Source organism: Protopterus annectens, chromosome 8.part0 (genome assembly GCF_019279795.1).
Source record: "Protopterus annectens isolate FY-2018-M chromosome 8.part0, PAN1.0, whole genome shotgun sequence".
NCBI classification, from domain to species: domain Eukaryota; kingdom Metazoa; phylum Chordata; order Ceratodontiformes; family Protopteridae; genus Protopterus; species Protopterus annectens.
Genome location: NC_056741.1, coordinates 5240740 through 5260418, shown reverse-complemented (window position 1 = coordinate 5260418; position 19679 = coordinate 5240740). Strand labels below are relative to the sequence as shown.

The 19679-nt window shown below is 38.1% G+C and overlaps 1 protein-coding gene across 1 annotated transcript in view; it reads left to right on the top strand.

Annotated features, from left to right (window-relative positions):
* The window catches only part of LOC122807958, a 185906-nt gene that overhangs the window by 77361 nt on the left and 88866 nt on the right, over positions 1 to 19679 (top strand). Inside the window, exon 4 of the mRNA XM_044078989.1 lies at positions 17343 to 17390. Coding sequence (XP_043934924.1) covers positions 17343 to 17390 — 48 coding nt within the window. The remainder of the gene's footprint in view (positions 1 to 17342; positions 17391 to 19679) is intronic.

Genomic DNA, 19679 nt, shown 5'->3' with positions numbered 1-19679 from the left:
TGACTATCACGCCATCCTTGGTAGGCATGGGGTTAGACTATCAGCAGATGCTCACAGAGACAACAGTTAGTATTGTACATGTTGAGTTTATTTACTGATGTCTTATCGCATTGCTGAGCAATGCTGCTAACACTCTGGTACATTCAAACACACAAAGTATTAACACATTTGAACAGCTACTACAGCCATTTATTTACCTGTAATTCCTGTCGGAGAACATCTGTTAACAATACATAACTGCTTCAGTAATATTTAATAGTACCTGTCCATGGATTCAACCCGGTCTGTGTGTGACAAAATGTACATCACACTTAGTATTTACCAAACAGAGATATTGAGCCACTGCTGAATACTCATTAACTGATATGTGTTTAGAGCTCACCTGGTAACGAAATATAACCTGGTAATAGAGGTAGAATGTCATACAATACTGCAGTAACACTTGAACACACACGCATGAGATTCATGCATAGTAGGTAAACTGTGCATTAATTCATGGAATATAGGTGTAGTCAATTAACTCCTAAAAGGTGGGAATGTGCGATGTGTACAGACCATATTGGAGTGCTGGGTTGGCTACCTGACCCATATACAGTTGCAGATGGTATATTTACAGTCTACAGGTATTACAGTTTCATACTTGCCTGCATCAGCATAGCTAAGAGCAGGAATGCATATAACTGACATATAACTGAAATGAAATGGTTAACACAAGGCAATCCTGACATACACAATATACCTTGGCCGTTTCTATTGTTGTTTCAGGTCTTAGTGCAAAACAAATGTCATAATGCATTATATCTTGTAGTACAGCTACATATCTACAGTTTAGCAAAACAGTCTTTATTGGTTAACGTTCAGTCACTGTGCCAACAGTAGGTGGCATAACTGTGGACATTCTGCAATAGTCTGTGCAGTTGTCAGCTATACCTAATATCCTAAGCCTTATGTACATCCATAAATATTTATTTGGCTGTGTACAGGTTTGGTTTCTGCATTACAGTCCCAAGTACACCGTCAATTTTCCCATTATATTTACAAGCAGTGTGTCATTGGCAATCAGGATATGTTTATGGAAACACCTGTTTTACTGCAGAGCTGAGTGGTTTAGTGGGCCAATGCAGGATGCTGTAGTTGACAAGGTCCTGGGTTTGAGACTTAGTAGTGGTGATTACTTTGCAGATATGACTAACAATGTCAGAAAGGCAGAAGGTAATTAAATCAGTTTTAAGCAGGATTAAGCTGGTCTGAGCAGCACTGTGTGACATGCTGCTTAGCTTCTCTTCAACCCATGCAAATTCCAATAAAAGGGAGAGAGGAAAGTGATGAAATGGGGGCAAACAAGGGGAAAAACAATATGAAAGGCAGATAGGGATGTGCAGGATGGATGTAGGTAAGGGCTATAGCTCTCCATTTCTTGTACAGCAACAGCTGTGGAAGTTGTAGAGAATTTGGAATTTGGAGCCTCACATCCCAGAGAGAGGAGTGTGGGCTTGATGTAATGATTGACTGTGTGCAGTGTACATGGGGGTGAAATGCAGAGCTATGTATGGAATGATAATTTGTGGGGGGACAGATGCCCATTTCTTTTAAGGTGAGAGTGAAATGTTGGGGAAGGGATATAGGTGCATGTGGGGAGGTAAGTTGGGTAGGAGAGGTTGTATTTGCAAACAGACAAGACAGGCAAGACAGCATACAGGGGCGGTGTATGACACATAAGGGGGTAAACACCTTGGACGGGGAGGATGTGGTGGAATCGGAGAGCCATGTGCCTCCAGATGGCAGCAGTGAGACTGAGCTCCCCACCCATGAGCAGTTAACACTGGTCTATTAATGCCCTGAAGGTGGCTGTTCTGGGGGATGGGTGCCAGGCCATCCTGCCCCTCCAGGTTGGCCAATTTGCCCTCAATCCAGTGCAGGTGATCTTCAAACCCACAGTACACAATCCTGCGCACCATCCCTGGTAGTTGTTGCTGGGTGACAACTCCCTCTCCATGCCTACTCTCAGGGGAGGCAGGCCCTGTCCCTTGAGGTGGTTACACCCATAGCTGGTGCAGGACCAGCAGAGGTGGCAGCATCAGGTTGGGTCCCAGACATGATGGGATCTGGTGCCATAGCTGACTGAGGTAGGGTAGGCAGATCGCCAGGCGGATCACCAAGAACTGGCCTACCCAGTCAAGCTATGGTATTGAGGTTTTTCAAAGTGTATAGGTTAGTAATGAACAGAACATTTAGTTAGTTATAACAGCATGTCAGAATGTTGCAAATAAACCAGTAACATAACACTGCATTGCATATGGAACACAACAATAAGTGGGATAACAGTCAGTATTGTAACAGCATGCTAGTAACAGTTATGGCATAAGGCCAAAACACAGATAATTCAACAAGGTATGTTAGTATGCAACCATTGTAATACATAACAATAATAAAACACAAGGTCCAATATAACATTTTGAGAAAAACCTATGTTAGATGTATAACAATAATATATTATGATGCAGATAAGGGTTGGGGGAAGAGAGAAATAAATTCCATTACTACCAGTATAGGCTATATTGTTTGCAACAGTGCTCTTATATACTCTACAAGTCTGACCTTACTTTATGTATAGAAGTGCCCTATAGCTTCTGTAGCACCTACCTACCTCTCAAGCTATCTGCATGGGACAGTATGGGCCAAGCTCTAACACCTACAGGTACACAGCTACAGGGGACTATTACATGTCAGTGGGACATATATTACTAACAAGGTGTACTGTGGACTGATGTCGTGTGACTGGGCTATTGACATAAATCATGTTGATGATAGATTTGTGACTGAGGGATTAGGCAACAGTGATCACAGTCCATGACAGAGTGACACTTGAGAGATATGTATCGTGCACAGTACAGAGAGCTTATGACTATCACGCCATCCTTGGTAGGCATGGGGTTAGACTATCAGCAGATGCTCACAGAGACAACAGTTAGTATTGTACATGTTGAGTTTATTTACTGATGTCTTATCGCATTGCTGAGCAATGCTGCTAACACTCTGGTACATTCAAACACACAAAGTATTAACACATTTGAACAGCTACTACAGCCATTTATTTACCTGCAATTCCTGTCGGGAGAACATCTGTTAACAATACATAACTGCTTCAGTAATATTTAATAGTACCTGTCCATGGATTCGAACCCCGGTCTGTGTGTGACAAAATGTACATCACACTTAGTATTTACCAAACAGAGATATTGAGCCACTGCTGAATACTCATTAACTGATATGTGTTTAGAGCTCACCTGGTAACGAAATATAACCTGGTAATAGAGGTAGAATGTCATACAATACTGCAGTAACACTTGAACACACACGCATGAGATTCATGCATAGTAGGTAAACTGTGCATTAATTCATGGAATATAGGTGTAGTCAATTAACTCCTAAAAGGTGGGAATGTGCGATGTGTACAGACCATATTGGAGTGCTGGGTTGGCTACCTGACCCATATACAGTTGCAGATGGTATATTTACAGTCTACAGGTATTACAGTTTCATACTTGCCTGCATCAGCATAGCTAAGAGCAGGAATGCATATAACTGACATATAACTAAAATGAAATGGTTAACACAAGGCAATCCTAACATACACAATAAACCTTGGCCGTTTCTATTGTTGTTTCAGGTCTTAGTGCAAAACAAATATCATAATGCATTATATCTTGTAGTACAGCTCCAAATCTACAGTTTAGCAAAACAGTCTTTATTGGTTAAAGTTCAGTCACTTAGTTGTATTATTCCTGTTTTTACTTCACAGCAGATGTAATATTCATGACCAACATCCCAAAATACACACATATTGCACAACACAGTCTTATTAGTGGTGATATCATGCAGTGATTGGTATACATCTGCAGTCTTTATTGACAAACAGTTCATATAATGCAGGTATTGCAATATAGCTGTAATTCCACAATTAATGCAGTAGAAAATGTATTGCCTTAACATTATTAATGCAATTGAACTTTATTTCCTTAACATTATTAATGTAGTAAAGCAGTATAAACGTTTATTTCCTTAACATTGTTAATGCAGTAGAAACTTTATTTCCTTATAAGATTTCATGCTTTCTTCTTTATTAAACTGTACATGGCCTTACTCACTTATATCAGTCCAGGTCTGTAACCACATTCATTGCAGTACACTCAAAACAGAATATACCTACTGGCAGTTACTAGTGTACTCTTTCTTGTTTATATGACTATAGATTGCAAGATACATCTGTACTCACAACACTCACAGCACAGCCTTGCCAGGTGCCCTGCATGGGCCTCCAGGTTGCGAGCTCTCTCCCTCTGCAGCTGTGGGGAGAGAAACACACCATTATGCATACCTGTCTATCACACATACAGATTAAGTATTGGTAAAATAATGCTAACAATACTTCATAGTCCTGTGCTTACCACCTGTTCATAGGTTAGTACTAAGCTAACTGCCCTTTCGAGCCATTTTAAGCTTAGCCAATTATCCCTTGTGAGACTCAAACCCTGCACCTTGTGTTTGTAAGGCAAACACCTTAACCATTAGGCCACCCTCCCAACCCTTACAAACTTGTGGGGCATTGTCCAGGTGCCAAGAGATCCCACTTCCTACACTTTAGGTCATCATAATGGTGATGCACCTGCTCACCTGTGCAGGGGATACCAGTTGCACTGGTGAGATCTCATGCCAGCTGGCTCCAGGCCTACAATTTGTACTCTGACCCCTGGTACTGGCCCTGTAGCAGCCAGACATCATGGTATTTTACAAGGAGTCCAACCATGACCCTGGACTCCAGAATGCCCCACTGCTGCACCCAAAAGTACACACCCTCTTCAACTCCTACCATAGTTCCTGCACAGCTCAAACTCTAACAGGTTCTGGTTGTATTCCCACCTGTTGCACTTAAATAAGGCTGTTTTCCCACTCTTTACCATCATCGGGCCATTTTTAAAAATGTGGCACTTTGCTTAGCACTGCGCAAACCATCTAAGCTCAGCTGAGCAGTGCTTAAACTAGCAATGCTTAGTAATGCTTAGTGGTGCACATACCAGCTTAGCTGAGCTAAGCACTGCTTAAACAGGCATTAATGCGTAAACCAACTGAACACTGCTAAAATGTTACTTGTTTAAGCAGTGATTAGCTAGGCTTAGCTGTACTTAGTGGAGTTTAGTTGAGTGCAGCAATGCAGGATTTAATAATACATTTCATAATTCTGTAATTGCAAAATAAATGCTTAATAAAATGTCTGAACATACATACAATATTCCATCAAGGGTTTAATCATACATCTCTTAAGTGTATTTGCAACATACATGCTAAATAACCTGTCTGTGTATTCATACAAAATTCAATCATGACTCAATAGTACATCTCATAAATGTGTATTTGCAAAATAATATTAATAACCTGTTTGTGTATTCACATATTTCATCGGGATTTAAAATAATTCTCAGAATGTGTATTTAGAAAATAACCTGTCTGTGTATTTGAACCCTGCACCTACTGCACATGAGGCTGTCACTCTAACCATTCAGTTACTTAGCCATGTGAACTGCTGTTATACTTTTACATATATCTCTCTACTATGTTTGAGCACTGCTGAGCACTATGGCGCCCCATGCAAACCTGCTCAACTATGCTTAAACCTGACCTTTCCTTTCATAATTAAATGTATCTGGCTTCTATTTTTAGATGTCTGGCATGTGTCCATTGCTAAGTGCCACTCTGTACCATGCAAACACAAAAAAATAAAGAAATAAATAAAATAAAAATAATTCACTTTTTTATTATATTGCCATACACTGAATATCCAGCACTTTCACAGTGCGGGGTGTGTGTTACTCATCTCCAGACACAGTAACACACTCCCTACACTGATTCAGTCACCATGTTACACATCTCTCCCTCAGTAGCGCATCATCATTAATATGCAAGGCGCGCTGCTGAGGAGAATCCGCATACATGGCCATGGTACCTTCCATGTAGGTCTTCCACTATTCCTACACAGATTTTTATTAAATCCCCAGGTATATTTCTCAGTGCTGTCGATCTCTGGAGTTTTATTCTTTTCTTTCCTCTTTTTTATATAAACGTGAATATTCCACCACATATCCCTTCATCTGTTATTCCTTTCTGCAGCTATTCATTTAACAGTTTACACATTATTAGTTACTCAGTTTCATTCATCTACTTATTATAGTCATAACCTAGTCTGTATCTTCCTATTGCTGATACTTCCCTTCCTTCATTAATTATTTTTTTCCATTTCTCTTGTAGTAATCTTTTTTAGAGAATTTTTAACATTTCAATTTTTTTCCAGTTTATCTTTCTTCTTGTACACCATTCTACATACAGTGTTTTTCCACAATTTTTATAATCTCTCTTGACTATATTTAGTATGCCTTTCTTCCTAAAACATTGCATCTCTTCTTCCTTTTTCTTGATTTTTGTTAAATATTTTCTCCAAAATGGCAACACTTCCTCTTTTTTCCCTTTTAAAAATCTTCACTTAATGTAAAATAATAGATATTTTTAAAAATATTCTCTAGGTTTTTCATACAGTTCTATTTCACTTTATCTTATTCTATTACAAACATATTCTATTTATTTTCATTTGTTTTTCTAATGTCATTATACGGTCTCCTGTTCCTTTGCTTCATTTTTCTATAATCAAATAGGTTTTCTTGTATTTTTCTTTAAAAGCACTTCACAAATCTTTCCAGTTTTTATAATGCAAAACTCCATGTTCTTTTTTTTCATTTCATGTGTTTTAACAATATCTCCCTTCGATCTTTTTATTCCTTCCTTTTCCTTCTTTTATTACTCCTCTGTCATCTCCTCTTTGACCGCATAGTGCTCTATGATCTGAAAACTCAACCATTTCTGACACAACTCTTAATTCTTTCATGTATTTTTAAATATAATAATTGTCATTTCTAAAAGTCTCCCTTTTGTATGTCCATTTTCTATATTTTTCTTTCTTATTTTCATTTCTCATTGTCTTATAACTTTTCTTATTACCTTAATATCTTATGTTATTTTCCCCTTTCCTTTCTTAAATTACTGTTAAAACCTCCCACCATAACAACTGACATGTTTAACAGGAGAAAGTTTATAAGTTCCTCAAAGATCTTCTTCCTCTCTGTTATGTTAATATACCAGCAATTATCTTAGTACATCTTTCTATTTTCCTTATATCAGAAGCCACTTATCATCCAGGTACTTTTATCGTCTCATCCAGTATCTTTATCTCTTCAGGCTTAAAAAAACTACGCTTCCTGATCACATACCTCTTCCACAGACTATATAATGATTCTATCCCACATTGTCTATAAATTTTTTCTTCTTTCTTCCTTCACACATCTGTGTTACAAACATATAACTTCCATACATATTTTTACATCATTCAGTCATTACTACACCTGTAATATAATTTGAATGCTATTAATATTTAGTGCTAATATTTTTAATTTATCCATTTCCTTTTCTTTGTTTTTCTTATTTCCAGTTTTAATTTTTCTTTTCCTTCTCTGTACCCTTCCTCCAATTTATTTATTTATTTATTGCATTTCTTGACTGGTAAAGTCCAATGGGCCTATGAAGAGCCCATTTTCAGTGGAGGCCCGGGGAGAAAAGCTCTACAATATTACAAAGCTCCTCAATATCACATACAAGAGAACATTTAAATACAAATGAAACAATATAAATACATAGAAAATTTGCTTACAAAGCAAGTGTAAAAAGCATATATGTAACAGAGATAATGCACATTAACTATAAGCACGTTAACTACAAACAAAGGTCTTAGTCTGCTAGAGAGAAAAGGTAATAGATAGGATAAACGTAATGTGGGAGGTCAATATCACTTGGAGGAAAGTGATAGTAGAAGAGGTAAAGTGTGATGATGTGATAGTACATATGGCAAAATAAACAGAAGTCAGTTGTGAGCAGGAAAGAAGGATGCAGAAGTATGTGGGTTAAGAGCAAGAGTGTAGGTATATAGTAGTGTGGGGCTAGAAGCAAAGGAGTACAGATACACAGGTACAAAACAAGAGAAAAAAGAATGAGTTAGAAGTATGAAGTAGGTGGGAGGGAGAAACAGGAAGGTAATAGACAACAGTTGATGAGAGTACTATAAAGGGTGATAGTGACAGGGTTCTAGAGTGGGATATCAGGTGTTTGGGTGTTTTGGTGAGGTACAGGAGCATATCCAGTAAGAGAGGAGATGTACTTTTAAGGACTTTTTGAAAAAGGCAGGATTGCTGATAATTCTGAGAGATGGAGGAGGAGCGTTCCATAGCTTGGAGACAGCATAGGAATATAGCATTTTGTAAGCTGAGAGTTTGGGTTTCTCTATAGACAGCAACATTTTGTTTTCTGATCTGAGGTGGCGAGTGGGATGGTATGTGGTCAGTATGGATGACAGGGAAGGGCAGCTTTCTGGTTGGAAGATTAACCTGTGGGCTGTGGTTAATTGTAGGTAAGTAAGGTGGTGGGGAGATTCTAGCCAATTGAGTTGATGCAGTGAGGAGCAGTGATGTGTAGAGTATTTTGATTTTGTAGCAAATTGGGTGATTTTATTGTAGCAGGAGTCAAGCTTACTTTTTAGGGAGGATTGTAGGTTGGTGAAGATGGGGGGACCATACAGCAGAGTAGGGAGAAGAAATGAAGAGGTAAGGGCATTTTTAATAGAGAAGCTAATGAAGTAGCTGTGTCTGTAAAAGGCACCAAGCTTTTGATGTGTCTTCTTGATGTTACTGTGGATATTAATGTATCATTTTCTTCCAAAGCATAACAATTGGCAGGAGCACCACAGCTTCACACAGTAAAAGTATTTGTAAAAATGGAGCAGATAAGTGCTTTCACGTTGTAAAACCAATGCTTTTTCTGACTCTTTTACTGTCTCAAATTATTCTTCTTTCCCTTTGCCACTTCCTAATGCCACATATTTGTTTTCATATTGCATTGTAATAATTTCTTTTCATAAAACATTTTACATCTAATTCCCATCCACCATTTCTGCATTACCAAGTTAATTCTCAGAACTACTCAGGCCTGGTGTCCGTCCTATGACCCAGAGGGTGATAAGACTAACAAGAAATAGAGTTAAAAGGATTAGTTCATTATTAGAAGAAGAGCAGTCATCCATATACCTGACTAACTGAATAAACTACTTTAAACTTCAAGTCTTTATTCCTCCCACAGGGAGAGCATCAGAAAGAAAGAGTCTCTTGGGTATGCTAGCTAAAGGGGTTTTATTTGAACTAATCCTTTTTACTATCTTTCTCTATATTAGTTTAATTTTCTTATCATCCCATAATACTTCCTCCACCAAAAAATTAGGTTACATTAGCATCAGATAGTCTCTACTTTCTAAACTATCCTTTTCTAGTATAGGACAAACCAAAGATATTTAAATTATTTGCACTATCTCTACTTAGGCCTACAATTTTTAGTGGTGTCTCCCTGCTCTCCACAATGATAACATCTTCCTTTATTACAATTTTGCACTAGGTTCTTGTTATCCTCACAAAAAATGTTTTATGTTGACCCCAATAGCTCACTGGTTCCTGTTTTTCTTTGATAATTATAGCATTTTAATTACATTGCATCTTTGCCACATATACATCCAATGTCAGCCATGCCTCTCCCAGTCCAAACATTTTGTTTGTCATACATTTTTTTAACTTCATTCACCTCAGTTATGATAAAACAGAAAAAAAATGTTTTTGACTCAAGTTCCTCTATGTTTGATGCTCTGAATTGCATACTTCTTCCTAAACTGCAGACCCGGGTACTGAAACATGTACTCGTTTCATGGTTCCAGTGGACTCTTTTCCTCTACCACTAATTCATAAAATTACAGTAAACATTTCCATACTAGCATTACAAACCTGAAGGTAAAATAATACTGTCCATAACTTCATACCTGTTAAAAGTGTCACTGTTCTTTGCTTTAATTCCTATCACCAATCTTCTCTTCAATTGTTGTTGTCTTTGCAACAGTCCTTATTCAATTCCAGCCTTAAGCATAGCATCTTCCTTGCCTTCTTTTGCCATTCCTGCATATGTAAAAATGTTTTTACTGCAAACAAGACCCCTTTGCAGGGGCATGATTTTAAAGCCAGCTACTTCAGTGCCTAAGCATAGCCACAGCCTATCTGCACATTCTGGTGTTCTTGTTCCTTTTTCTGAGTCATCCGGTTTACTTTCATATCAGCGTCTGGATCACCTTGATCCATCATTTTCATCAACACACGCTTTCCAGACCGCTTTCCTCCAAATCTGTAACAACAATCTCCTCTCTTACAGAATCTGTTTGCAGTAACTTATTCTGCATAACATGACTCTCATCCTGCCTTCTTCTTTTATTCCTGTCATGTAAATCTGCCAAGCACTAGTGATGGCTCTATGGTGCCACCATACTGCTTCAAAGAGAAGGGGTACTTTATTGTTATAGAAAAATTACAAAAAGAAACAATGCATTTTTACATCTATAGACATGTATAACAGAAATATATAGTATACACAATTATATTTAAAAAAATGAACATTTCATTTTTACCCCAACTTTTCATCCATAACCAAAATGTTATGTTCTTTTAAATATCCACTAAATCCCACCTTTTCTTATATACTACTTCAGTACAGCTTTCTTTCCAAAGGAACCAACAAACATTTTCTATCTGTTATATTAAGTACAGATGCATTAGATATTCACCATATGCGATCATATTCATGACAATATGAACTGTCAGACATCTCAAACCAAACCAAAGGGTAAAACTGTCACACAGACAAATCATTCATTAAAAATGGCAAGAAAAGTGGGCCAAGCTAGTGTTTCCTCTGTGTAATACCTTAAGCATCCTGTAATGGAGTCCCATGGTCTATATGCAATGCAAGTGACCCCTTAAGAACGTATGGTGTTTCAGTTACATGGTTTCTGAATGCCCATGGCTTTTTACTTTATACATCTTTATAGGTACATTCAGGCCAATAAATCCAGCTGAGAACTTTGATTGCTGAATCCTTTATTCCTAGGACAATCTTAAAAATGATTCATAGTTTATTCAACTAAACATAAATGCCACTTTCTTTCATCAGTGTGTTTATATCTTTGGAAGAACTTTCTAACAGGTATTTTCTTTAACACGAACCTCCATATGAATTCATGGCATCCTTTATTCATTTTTAAATCTGTTCCTTCTCTCTGTAATGTATTTCTGTTCCTTCTCTCAGTAATGTAATCTAAATATGCCATAGTTTCTTGTTTGGAACTGTACCTCGTGCTGATAAACTCCAGTCTTTGTTGTTGTGGTCCACTGACAGAAAACATAAAGTCAGTAGAACACAGATGTCATATAATTTTTTTTCAAGATGGCAGTGCATACAGTTGCATTGTCTCTCCTTCTAGGTGCTTGTTTTCTGTGTTTTTTTGTGTTCATATGTATGTTCTTTACTGTTAAGTTCAGTCAGGCTGATCTTAGATACAGTTGGAAAGATCTCTTGAATATCGGATTTTAGCACCATCAAGCTGTTACAAGTGAATTCTGACAATCATATGACATACCAGGGGAAACAGCAAGAACACCAGGCTCTCCTTGGATTGTTGTCAGCCCAGGCAAGAGTCGAAGGTGGAGCAGACACAGGAAGCAAAATCATGGCTGCAGGTCCGGCCTACATACTAGGAAAAGGAAACATCCTCACAAACCACCTCTGCCCAGCATATTTCTTGTTGATGCCAGATATATCACAATCAAAATTGATGAACTTCAGCTACAGATTCCTGAGAACAAACTTGTAAGAGACTGTTGCATTTTATTATTTACAGAGGCATGGCTAGACTTGTGCATACCAGATACAGTCATTGAGCTGGCAGGCCACACTGCTTTTAGGTGGGACAGGAATAAAGACTCAGGTAAAAGCAGAGGTGGGTGGTTTTGCATCTATATGAGTAACAGCTGGTGTACAAATGCAAAAACTGTAGCCAGTTACTGCTGTCCTGATCTGGAGTATATGATAATTAAATTCAGGCCTTTTATTTAGCTTGGGAGTTCACTGCTGTTATAGTTACAGCTGTTTACATTCCACCAGATGCTAATGCTTGTGCAGCTCTAGGTCACCTGTCAAAAAAGCATCCATTCTGAAGCTGTTCATATCATAGCTGGTGATTTCAATCAGAGGGACTTAAAGTCAGTTCTCCCCAAATTTCATCAACACATCAAATGTGCAGCCAGGGAGAAAAATACACTGGACAAGGCCTACTCAAATATCAAGGATGACTATAGTGCAAAGCAGCTGCCTCATCTAGGCCATTCAGACCATCTGCTCATACTTTTGACTCCAGCGTACACTCCTGTTAGGAGAATAGACTAGATTACTACAAAGATTGTTAAAATATGGCCAGAAGGTACACTCTTGCAAATACAGGATTCCTTTGAAAGAACTAAATGAGACCTTTTCAAAGATCAAGATCTGGAAAAGTACACACCAACGGTACTCTGCTACATAAAAAGCTGTGGTGACAATGTCATTGTCAGCAAGCACATTCATGTGTAGCCTAATCAGAAGCTCTGGATGACGGAGGTCGGATCTCTTCTCAAGCACTGCAATACAGCCTTCAGGTCTGGCAACAGAGTCCTTTACAGCATGGCTAGAGCCAACCTAAAAAGAGCCATTAGAGAGGTTAAAGTGGCCTATAAAAGGAAGATAGAAGACCACTTCACCAACAAGGACCCACAACGACTATGGCAAGGTATTCAGCACATCACCATTCATAAAACCAATAACTGTATAACTGTTGATGGTGATGCCTCAATGGCAGAGGAATTTAATTATTTCTTTGCTCATTGTGAAGTGGAAACAGCAGAGACAGTCATGCCTAGGCACCAACAGATAGGCTACAGCAATCTCATCTCACCTATACCAGCCTCCTACAACCATACCTTCACAGTACAAGAGCATGATGTAAGACACGTGCTCAAAGCAGTTAATCTGAGAAAGGCTGCTGGCCCTGATGGAGTGATGGGATGGGTGCTGAAAGAATGCACAGACCAGCTCTGTGGGGTCTTCACAAGGATCTTCAACCTGTCTCTGTCTAAGTCTACTATTCCATCATGTCTGAAGTCAACTACAATCATTCCATTGCCAACAAAACCTGTCATCAGTAGTCTCAATGACTACTGTCCAGTGGCATTTACTCCAGTCATCTGCAACACATCAATAACAGTCTCTCGATTATCTCAGATACACACCAGTATGCTTACAGAGCAAATAGGTCTATGGTAGTTGCCATCTCCACTGCCTTACACACTGCACTTTGTCGTCATGAACAGCAGGGGGAGCTATGTAAAGATGCTCTTCGTAGACTTTAGTTCAGCTTTTAATATAATTATCCCCGATAGACTGGTAACTAAACTGGCCTAGGACTTTTAGAACCTATCTGCTGTTGGTTCAAAGACTTTTTGACTAATCGTCCTCAGATGGTTAGACTAGGATCATACATCTCCTCTACTCTCAGGCTAAACACTGGTGTCCCACAAAGCTGTGTACTGAGCCCCCTTCTGTATATTTATTTTATTTAACATTTGTTTACTGGGATAGTCTGACTTGGAACAAAACCAATTTTCAGTGGAGGTGGGGGAGACACACTCCAGACACATGTCTTTGAAACGTAGGAGGAAATCCACACGAATGCAGGGAGGACATGCAGACTCCGCACAGAAGGCACCCCAGCTGAGAATCGAACCAGAGAGCCTCTTGCTGTGAGGTGACAATGCTACTGCCACACCATCAGAGTATACTCTTTACACCCATGGCTGTGTCCCCTCTCATTCTACTAATACCATCATTAAGTTTGTGGATGACACCACAGTGTTTGGACTTATTTCAGGAGGGGATGAGACAACATAGAGAGATGAAGTTCAAAGACCGGTTGCATGGTGTACTGAGAACAACCTTGCCCTGAACTCTGCCAAAACAAAATAACTCATAATAGATTTCCAGAGGCACAGTGCAGACCACAACTCAATATACGTGAATGGAAACTGTGTGGAAAGCCTTCCCCTCTTCAAGTTTCTAGGTGTACATGTGGTAGAAGATCTCTCTTGGTCCATAAACACCACAGAGGCAATCAAGAAGTCACAGCAGAGACTCCATTTCCTGAGGATCCTCAGGAAAAATAACATGCAGGAGAAGCTACTGGTGTCTTGTTACTACTGTTTTATTGAAAGCGTGCTGTCATACTGCATTTCTACGTGGTATGCCAACAGCTTAGCAGCAGACAGGAAGGCCCTTCAAAGGAACATTAACTCTGCCCCGAAAATCATTGGCTGCTCACTGCCCTCTTTGGAGGAACTCTTCAGTGCTCACTGTCTCAGGAGGGCAACCAACATCTTGAAAGACCCTTCTCATCCTGGATATCACCTGTTTGAGCTGCTGCCTTCTGGCAGATGGTTCAGGTCCACTCCTTCTTGGACAAGCAGACTTAGGAACAGTTTCTATCCCAGAGTCATACGTGAACTGAACAATGCTAAATACTCACACTGAGTATGAATAATAGTCATTTGCATTATAAGGAATATGTTCAAATTCTTCTGCACCTTACTTTACTCCTTTCGTGTACAATATACCCAAGTGCAATAACTTAGTTGTTTACTGCATTACATTGCATTAAATTGTATTGTTTGGTATTGTAATGTATTGTATTGTATTCTGTTATTTATTCAAATTCATTATATGTCATTGCACCTTAGAAGGACTGCTACAAATTTCACTGTACTTGTGCAGTGACAATAAAGGAATCTTATCTAATACCTTTCATTGGGCCAACATAGGTTTGTAATTACTCAAGCTTTCTAGTTGGCATAAGTCGTTCGTCAGGAGTTATTAAGTTAGTGATGGTAAATACAGTGCTTAGATATTCACTTGTGCCTAGATAGGGAAAAAAGCGCACCATTCATTTCTAATTAGCTAAAAAAAGAAAAAGAAAACCTGAAAAATGTCACAAATGCTAATGTGGAAAAAATGAGTAAATCAGACGATCACAGCAGGTGATACGTGATCATTATAGCCGGTTGTGTATTAACAAAAAGACTCATTAAATTTCTGTATTCCAGCAGTTTCTTTTCCTCCTCCTCCATGCTGCCTGCTTCCATGCAGCTGCCCTCCAGTTCCACCAATAGGAAAAGAGTAGAGGAAATTCCAAGGTGCTCTGGCCAAATTTTCCCTACTCAGAATGACTACCTCCTTGGATCTTCACTGAAAAGTGGGCACTGACATAGTAGGACAAGTCCAGTTAGCACAGAGTAAGTAAATAACTAACTAACTAAATAAATAACTATGTCTAGGGAGAAAATGTTGAGAAACTACAGTGCCCAAGCATGCAACATGCACATGCATTGAAGAAACCTGATGTCAGAAAATAATGCTTGCAGCTATTAGAATGCTGATCAGCTGACAGATGAAATTTTAAAAATCATTTACAGGTCTGTGAATGTCAGTGAATGTCATATTACAACATTATAAATGTCAAACCATTAAGGAAGGCGTAACTGTTTACATCATTCTCTTAGTACGTTAGTGTTAAGAATGAAGGAGACATTTAAAACTATAGTACTAGGGTGGTAAAGACATAAAACATGCACAACTTTACAAATACTAATTTAAATGTGGTTTAGGAAACTAAGCGTTACCTGTTAGTAGGTGTCAATGGTAACAATACTTATAATTTATTGTAACAGACCTAGGAATACAATATAAAATGAAATTGGTGCCTCAGGTTTTCATAGTAAAAAAAAAAATATATATATATATATATATATATATATATATATATATATATATCTACGCTGTGCTGCCATAAAGGGATCAGTTGTGAAGCAAATGAAGCAATAGCCATTACCAGGTGACCATCTAAAGGTCTCTTTTATGTCTTATGTTTCTCCATGTGCATGGTTGTGCAAGTACCTATGGGGTAGGTATATTATGGACAGACAGAAAGCATACCACTCAGGCATACAGATGATATAACCTATCAAATACCCTTGTCTCCCTTTTGTGCCAACATTTCAGTCCATCTTTCCCAAAGAAGAAGTTACAAACCGCTAATTGCCTTGCAAGTAATCCTTTATGGCTTCATATCCAATAATAATTTCACCACTAAAAAAGAACAGTTATTTCACTGAAAAAAAACCCTTTGGTTGCATTCTAAGCTATGCAGTTGATGGGTTTCTATATACTTTTAACTAGGTATAGGTTTGGAAGCAGTGGCCCAGATGTTATGCAGTCAAGATATGCTCTAAAAATAGGTAGATGTAGTCTCAGCAACAGAAACATTTACAGACATACACACATCTGCACGGCTCTCTATTGGCATGTCAGAAGTAGAACTGCTGAGTGCCAAAAAGATGAATTAAAAAAAAGAATAAAAAGCCAGGGAAGAGAAACTCTCGAAATTTGCTCTCCTTTACACTTCTTTTTGCAGGGGGGCAAGTCCCCATGCAACCCCCATGTGGGGATCAAGGCCCCCCACCCCACAAACTTATATATACTAACTCCAAGATTGCCATACTTCTGAGAAAATGGAATATTCAGAGAAATGGCATCTCCAACTTAAAATATATACTAAGTCCAAACTTTCAGCCATTCAGTTTCTACATTTTGGGACTTTCTCTAGCAGGCCCCAACATTTCAAATGGTTACCCATTTGCTCACACAAATACATGGCTGAGACAGTAACAGAAGCTACAGATTCCTGCTAACTACTCAGAAGTTGTCACTGGTCCTGACTTTATTACATTTGGCTCAGGCCTTCCCACGGAACACACCGAAGTAGATGGTTTTGTGATTTTTTTAACATGCATTTTTTATTCAGTTTAATACAAAACATAAAATACAAATTGTACAAACAAGGTTGTAAAACATAAAATGAATACAATGCTGTTGTTACCATAATATACTGATCTGTTCAGTGAAATTGCTTTCGTATCTGCAGTCTGAATATACTGTCTTACATCTATCAGGTGTGGCACCTCATTTCAGCTGTCTAAACTGTTTGATACAAATGTAATTTTACACGTCAGAAAATCTGAAGTTCATTGTTATAAAGGAAGAGCACTTATACAGTAACAGTTTTTCAACAGACGTTAATGGTCAAATCTTGACACACAAGAATATGCACTTTATAAAAATAAAGATAGGCATGTAAGAGTGTTCAGGAAAAAAATCACTTTAAGAACCAACAAGATGAAATTCAAGGGTTTGTTTACTGCCCTGGTAAAACTTAATTATCTCATTTCTTTTTCCCCTTGTAGGCACCACTACTACTGAAAAAAGCATAACTTCTACAGCAGAAAAATCAGGTGAGATACAGTGTTGACTTCTTTTACAATTCTATGGCATTCTGTGAATCATACCCTTTCAAAGCATTTCTGTTATCAAGTTTGTGCCATTATGTTTTTTTTATTTATTGTCAGTAGTTCACTACACATGTAATTACAGCTTGCAATTTATTCACATCTCTGCAGAAATTAATAGATACTGTGAATGCCTTGTTCAAGATTGTTGGAGCCATCTGTGTCTTCCGATCTTCTCCATATTTAATTGTGGGTCTGGATATATGTTTTCAGTGAGCAGAATGTTTTCATAGAGATGTTGCTGCTGCAAATCTAAAGGTCAAAATGTCAGCAGAGCCAGAAGGTTCAGATCCTTCTAATCTTGTTACTGGTAGCTGGCCATGGTAATGACATAATGGCTAAATCACTGTTTACTTGTAAGATCCAGTGTTGGCTCCTGTAGAATATGAGATGCTGCTTGAAATGTGTCATTTCAGGGTGATATCATCCTTTAAACTACAGCAGACCCTGTCACTGTTTGTTGTTAGTTCTGGACACAATGTTTTTTTTTCCATGAAACCAAAAAAAGTTAGGAGAAACAGTTCATTCCACCCAAATTTTACATATGCAGAAACACACAAACACACACGCATACATACACAAACACACACATGTACTTAGTGCTGTCTGTGTTTTAATAATTTGAAGGTTAGTGCTTTTTTAACATTTTAAGTTTAGATGTTTTGTGTCAGTGTGTAGGCACAAGCTACTATTTATTACCACCAGCTGAAAACTAAAAAGTTAACCAAACAGAACAGTGATGCCATCTTTTTTATATTCTCACATTTTTGATCTGTTCCTCATAAAGTTTGTGATTTTCTGGCAAATCACTGGTATGATCTGAGGACTGATGTTACTAAATAATGACATACATTTGTGTTTCAGACTTTACATCCTTCAAAAAAATGCATGCTAAGACAAATCCTGTTGTTACAGCAACTTTCCATGTTTAGAAGAGTAATATTTAAAATCTGTCCCTATTTTGGGGCATTTGTCCCCCCATTCTTAGGCTTTGCTTATATTTTTTGAGCTAAAAGGTTGAAAGGTATGCATACACCGACCTTATGACTGTAACTACATGCAACAAGAGCTACGAGGAATAACTGAGGTAGAAATGAGAGACAAATAAGCTGATTTTGTTCCACGTATTACTCCAAGATTGGTGCCTGGAGCAAAATAAGTAATAATTTCACTCCTCTGCTAAATCCAGTTATGCAGCAACTGAGCAAGAGAATTTTGCAGTCTGCAAGGGAATCTACACAATAGTGGAAAGCACAACACCAGAAACAACATATGATAAAAGCTCACCTCTGAAAACTCACAAGGGGGTGAAAGCCATAAATACTTGTCTGGAGGAATGGATTTGGTAGGATACCACAAAAAGTCAAGTTTTACATGAAATTAACTCTAAAAAACAAGGAAGTGTTTAGGGAAAAATTAAAAAAAAAAAAAAGAAAAAAAAAACACGTGCATAAGGCTCTGTGTGGCAGAGGAGTGCATTAGGGTGAAAACCAAACTTTCCATACAGGTGTCCCGTTAATTTTCTACAGTCCCTTTTTCTTACTTTCTCTTAAATGCTTTGCAATTCTTGAAAAAGTCAGTGAAGCATTTTAAGTTTAAAACATGTTTTGTAATTGTATTTAAGAACTTTGCCAGGTGTTTAGCACATAAATACATTTATTTTCATAACACTAATAATACTATCACTTGTACAAAGCTTTAGGTGGGAATAGTTTGACACAACATTAAATGAGCAGTTACAATCATGAATCAGTAACTGAATAAAACCTTTAGGTGGGAATAGTTTGACACAACATTAAATGAGCGGTTACAATCATGAATCAGTAACTGAATAAAATGGAAAAGAGGAGACTTCAAACACAGTCCAACTAACAATAGTGCAATAGAATTATTACTGAAAACTACTTTCAGCAAATGTGAGGAGCTGTCCTTTCTTCACTTTTGTGTGACCGTGGAGTTGGTATGTATAAGTTAGGGAGCGTAGGGGTCCCTCCCAACATGGGAGTACAGGGTGTGTTTGGCCCTACAAAAACACCTTTATGTGTTGTTCATTGGATGACAGCAAGATATGATGGATGGTCATGAATCTGAACAAAGAAACTTGGAGTCTGTTTGGCTCTAAATGTCAATTATAAATCAACAGATATGTGTTGATAAGAAGACAAAAAATGTTCTAATCTCCTTTAAAGACAGTCATCCTAAATGACAGTTGTTTCATTGTGCAGAAGATAAATT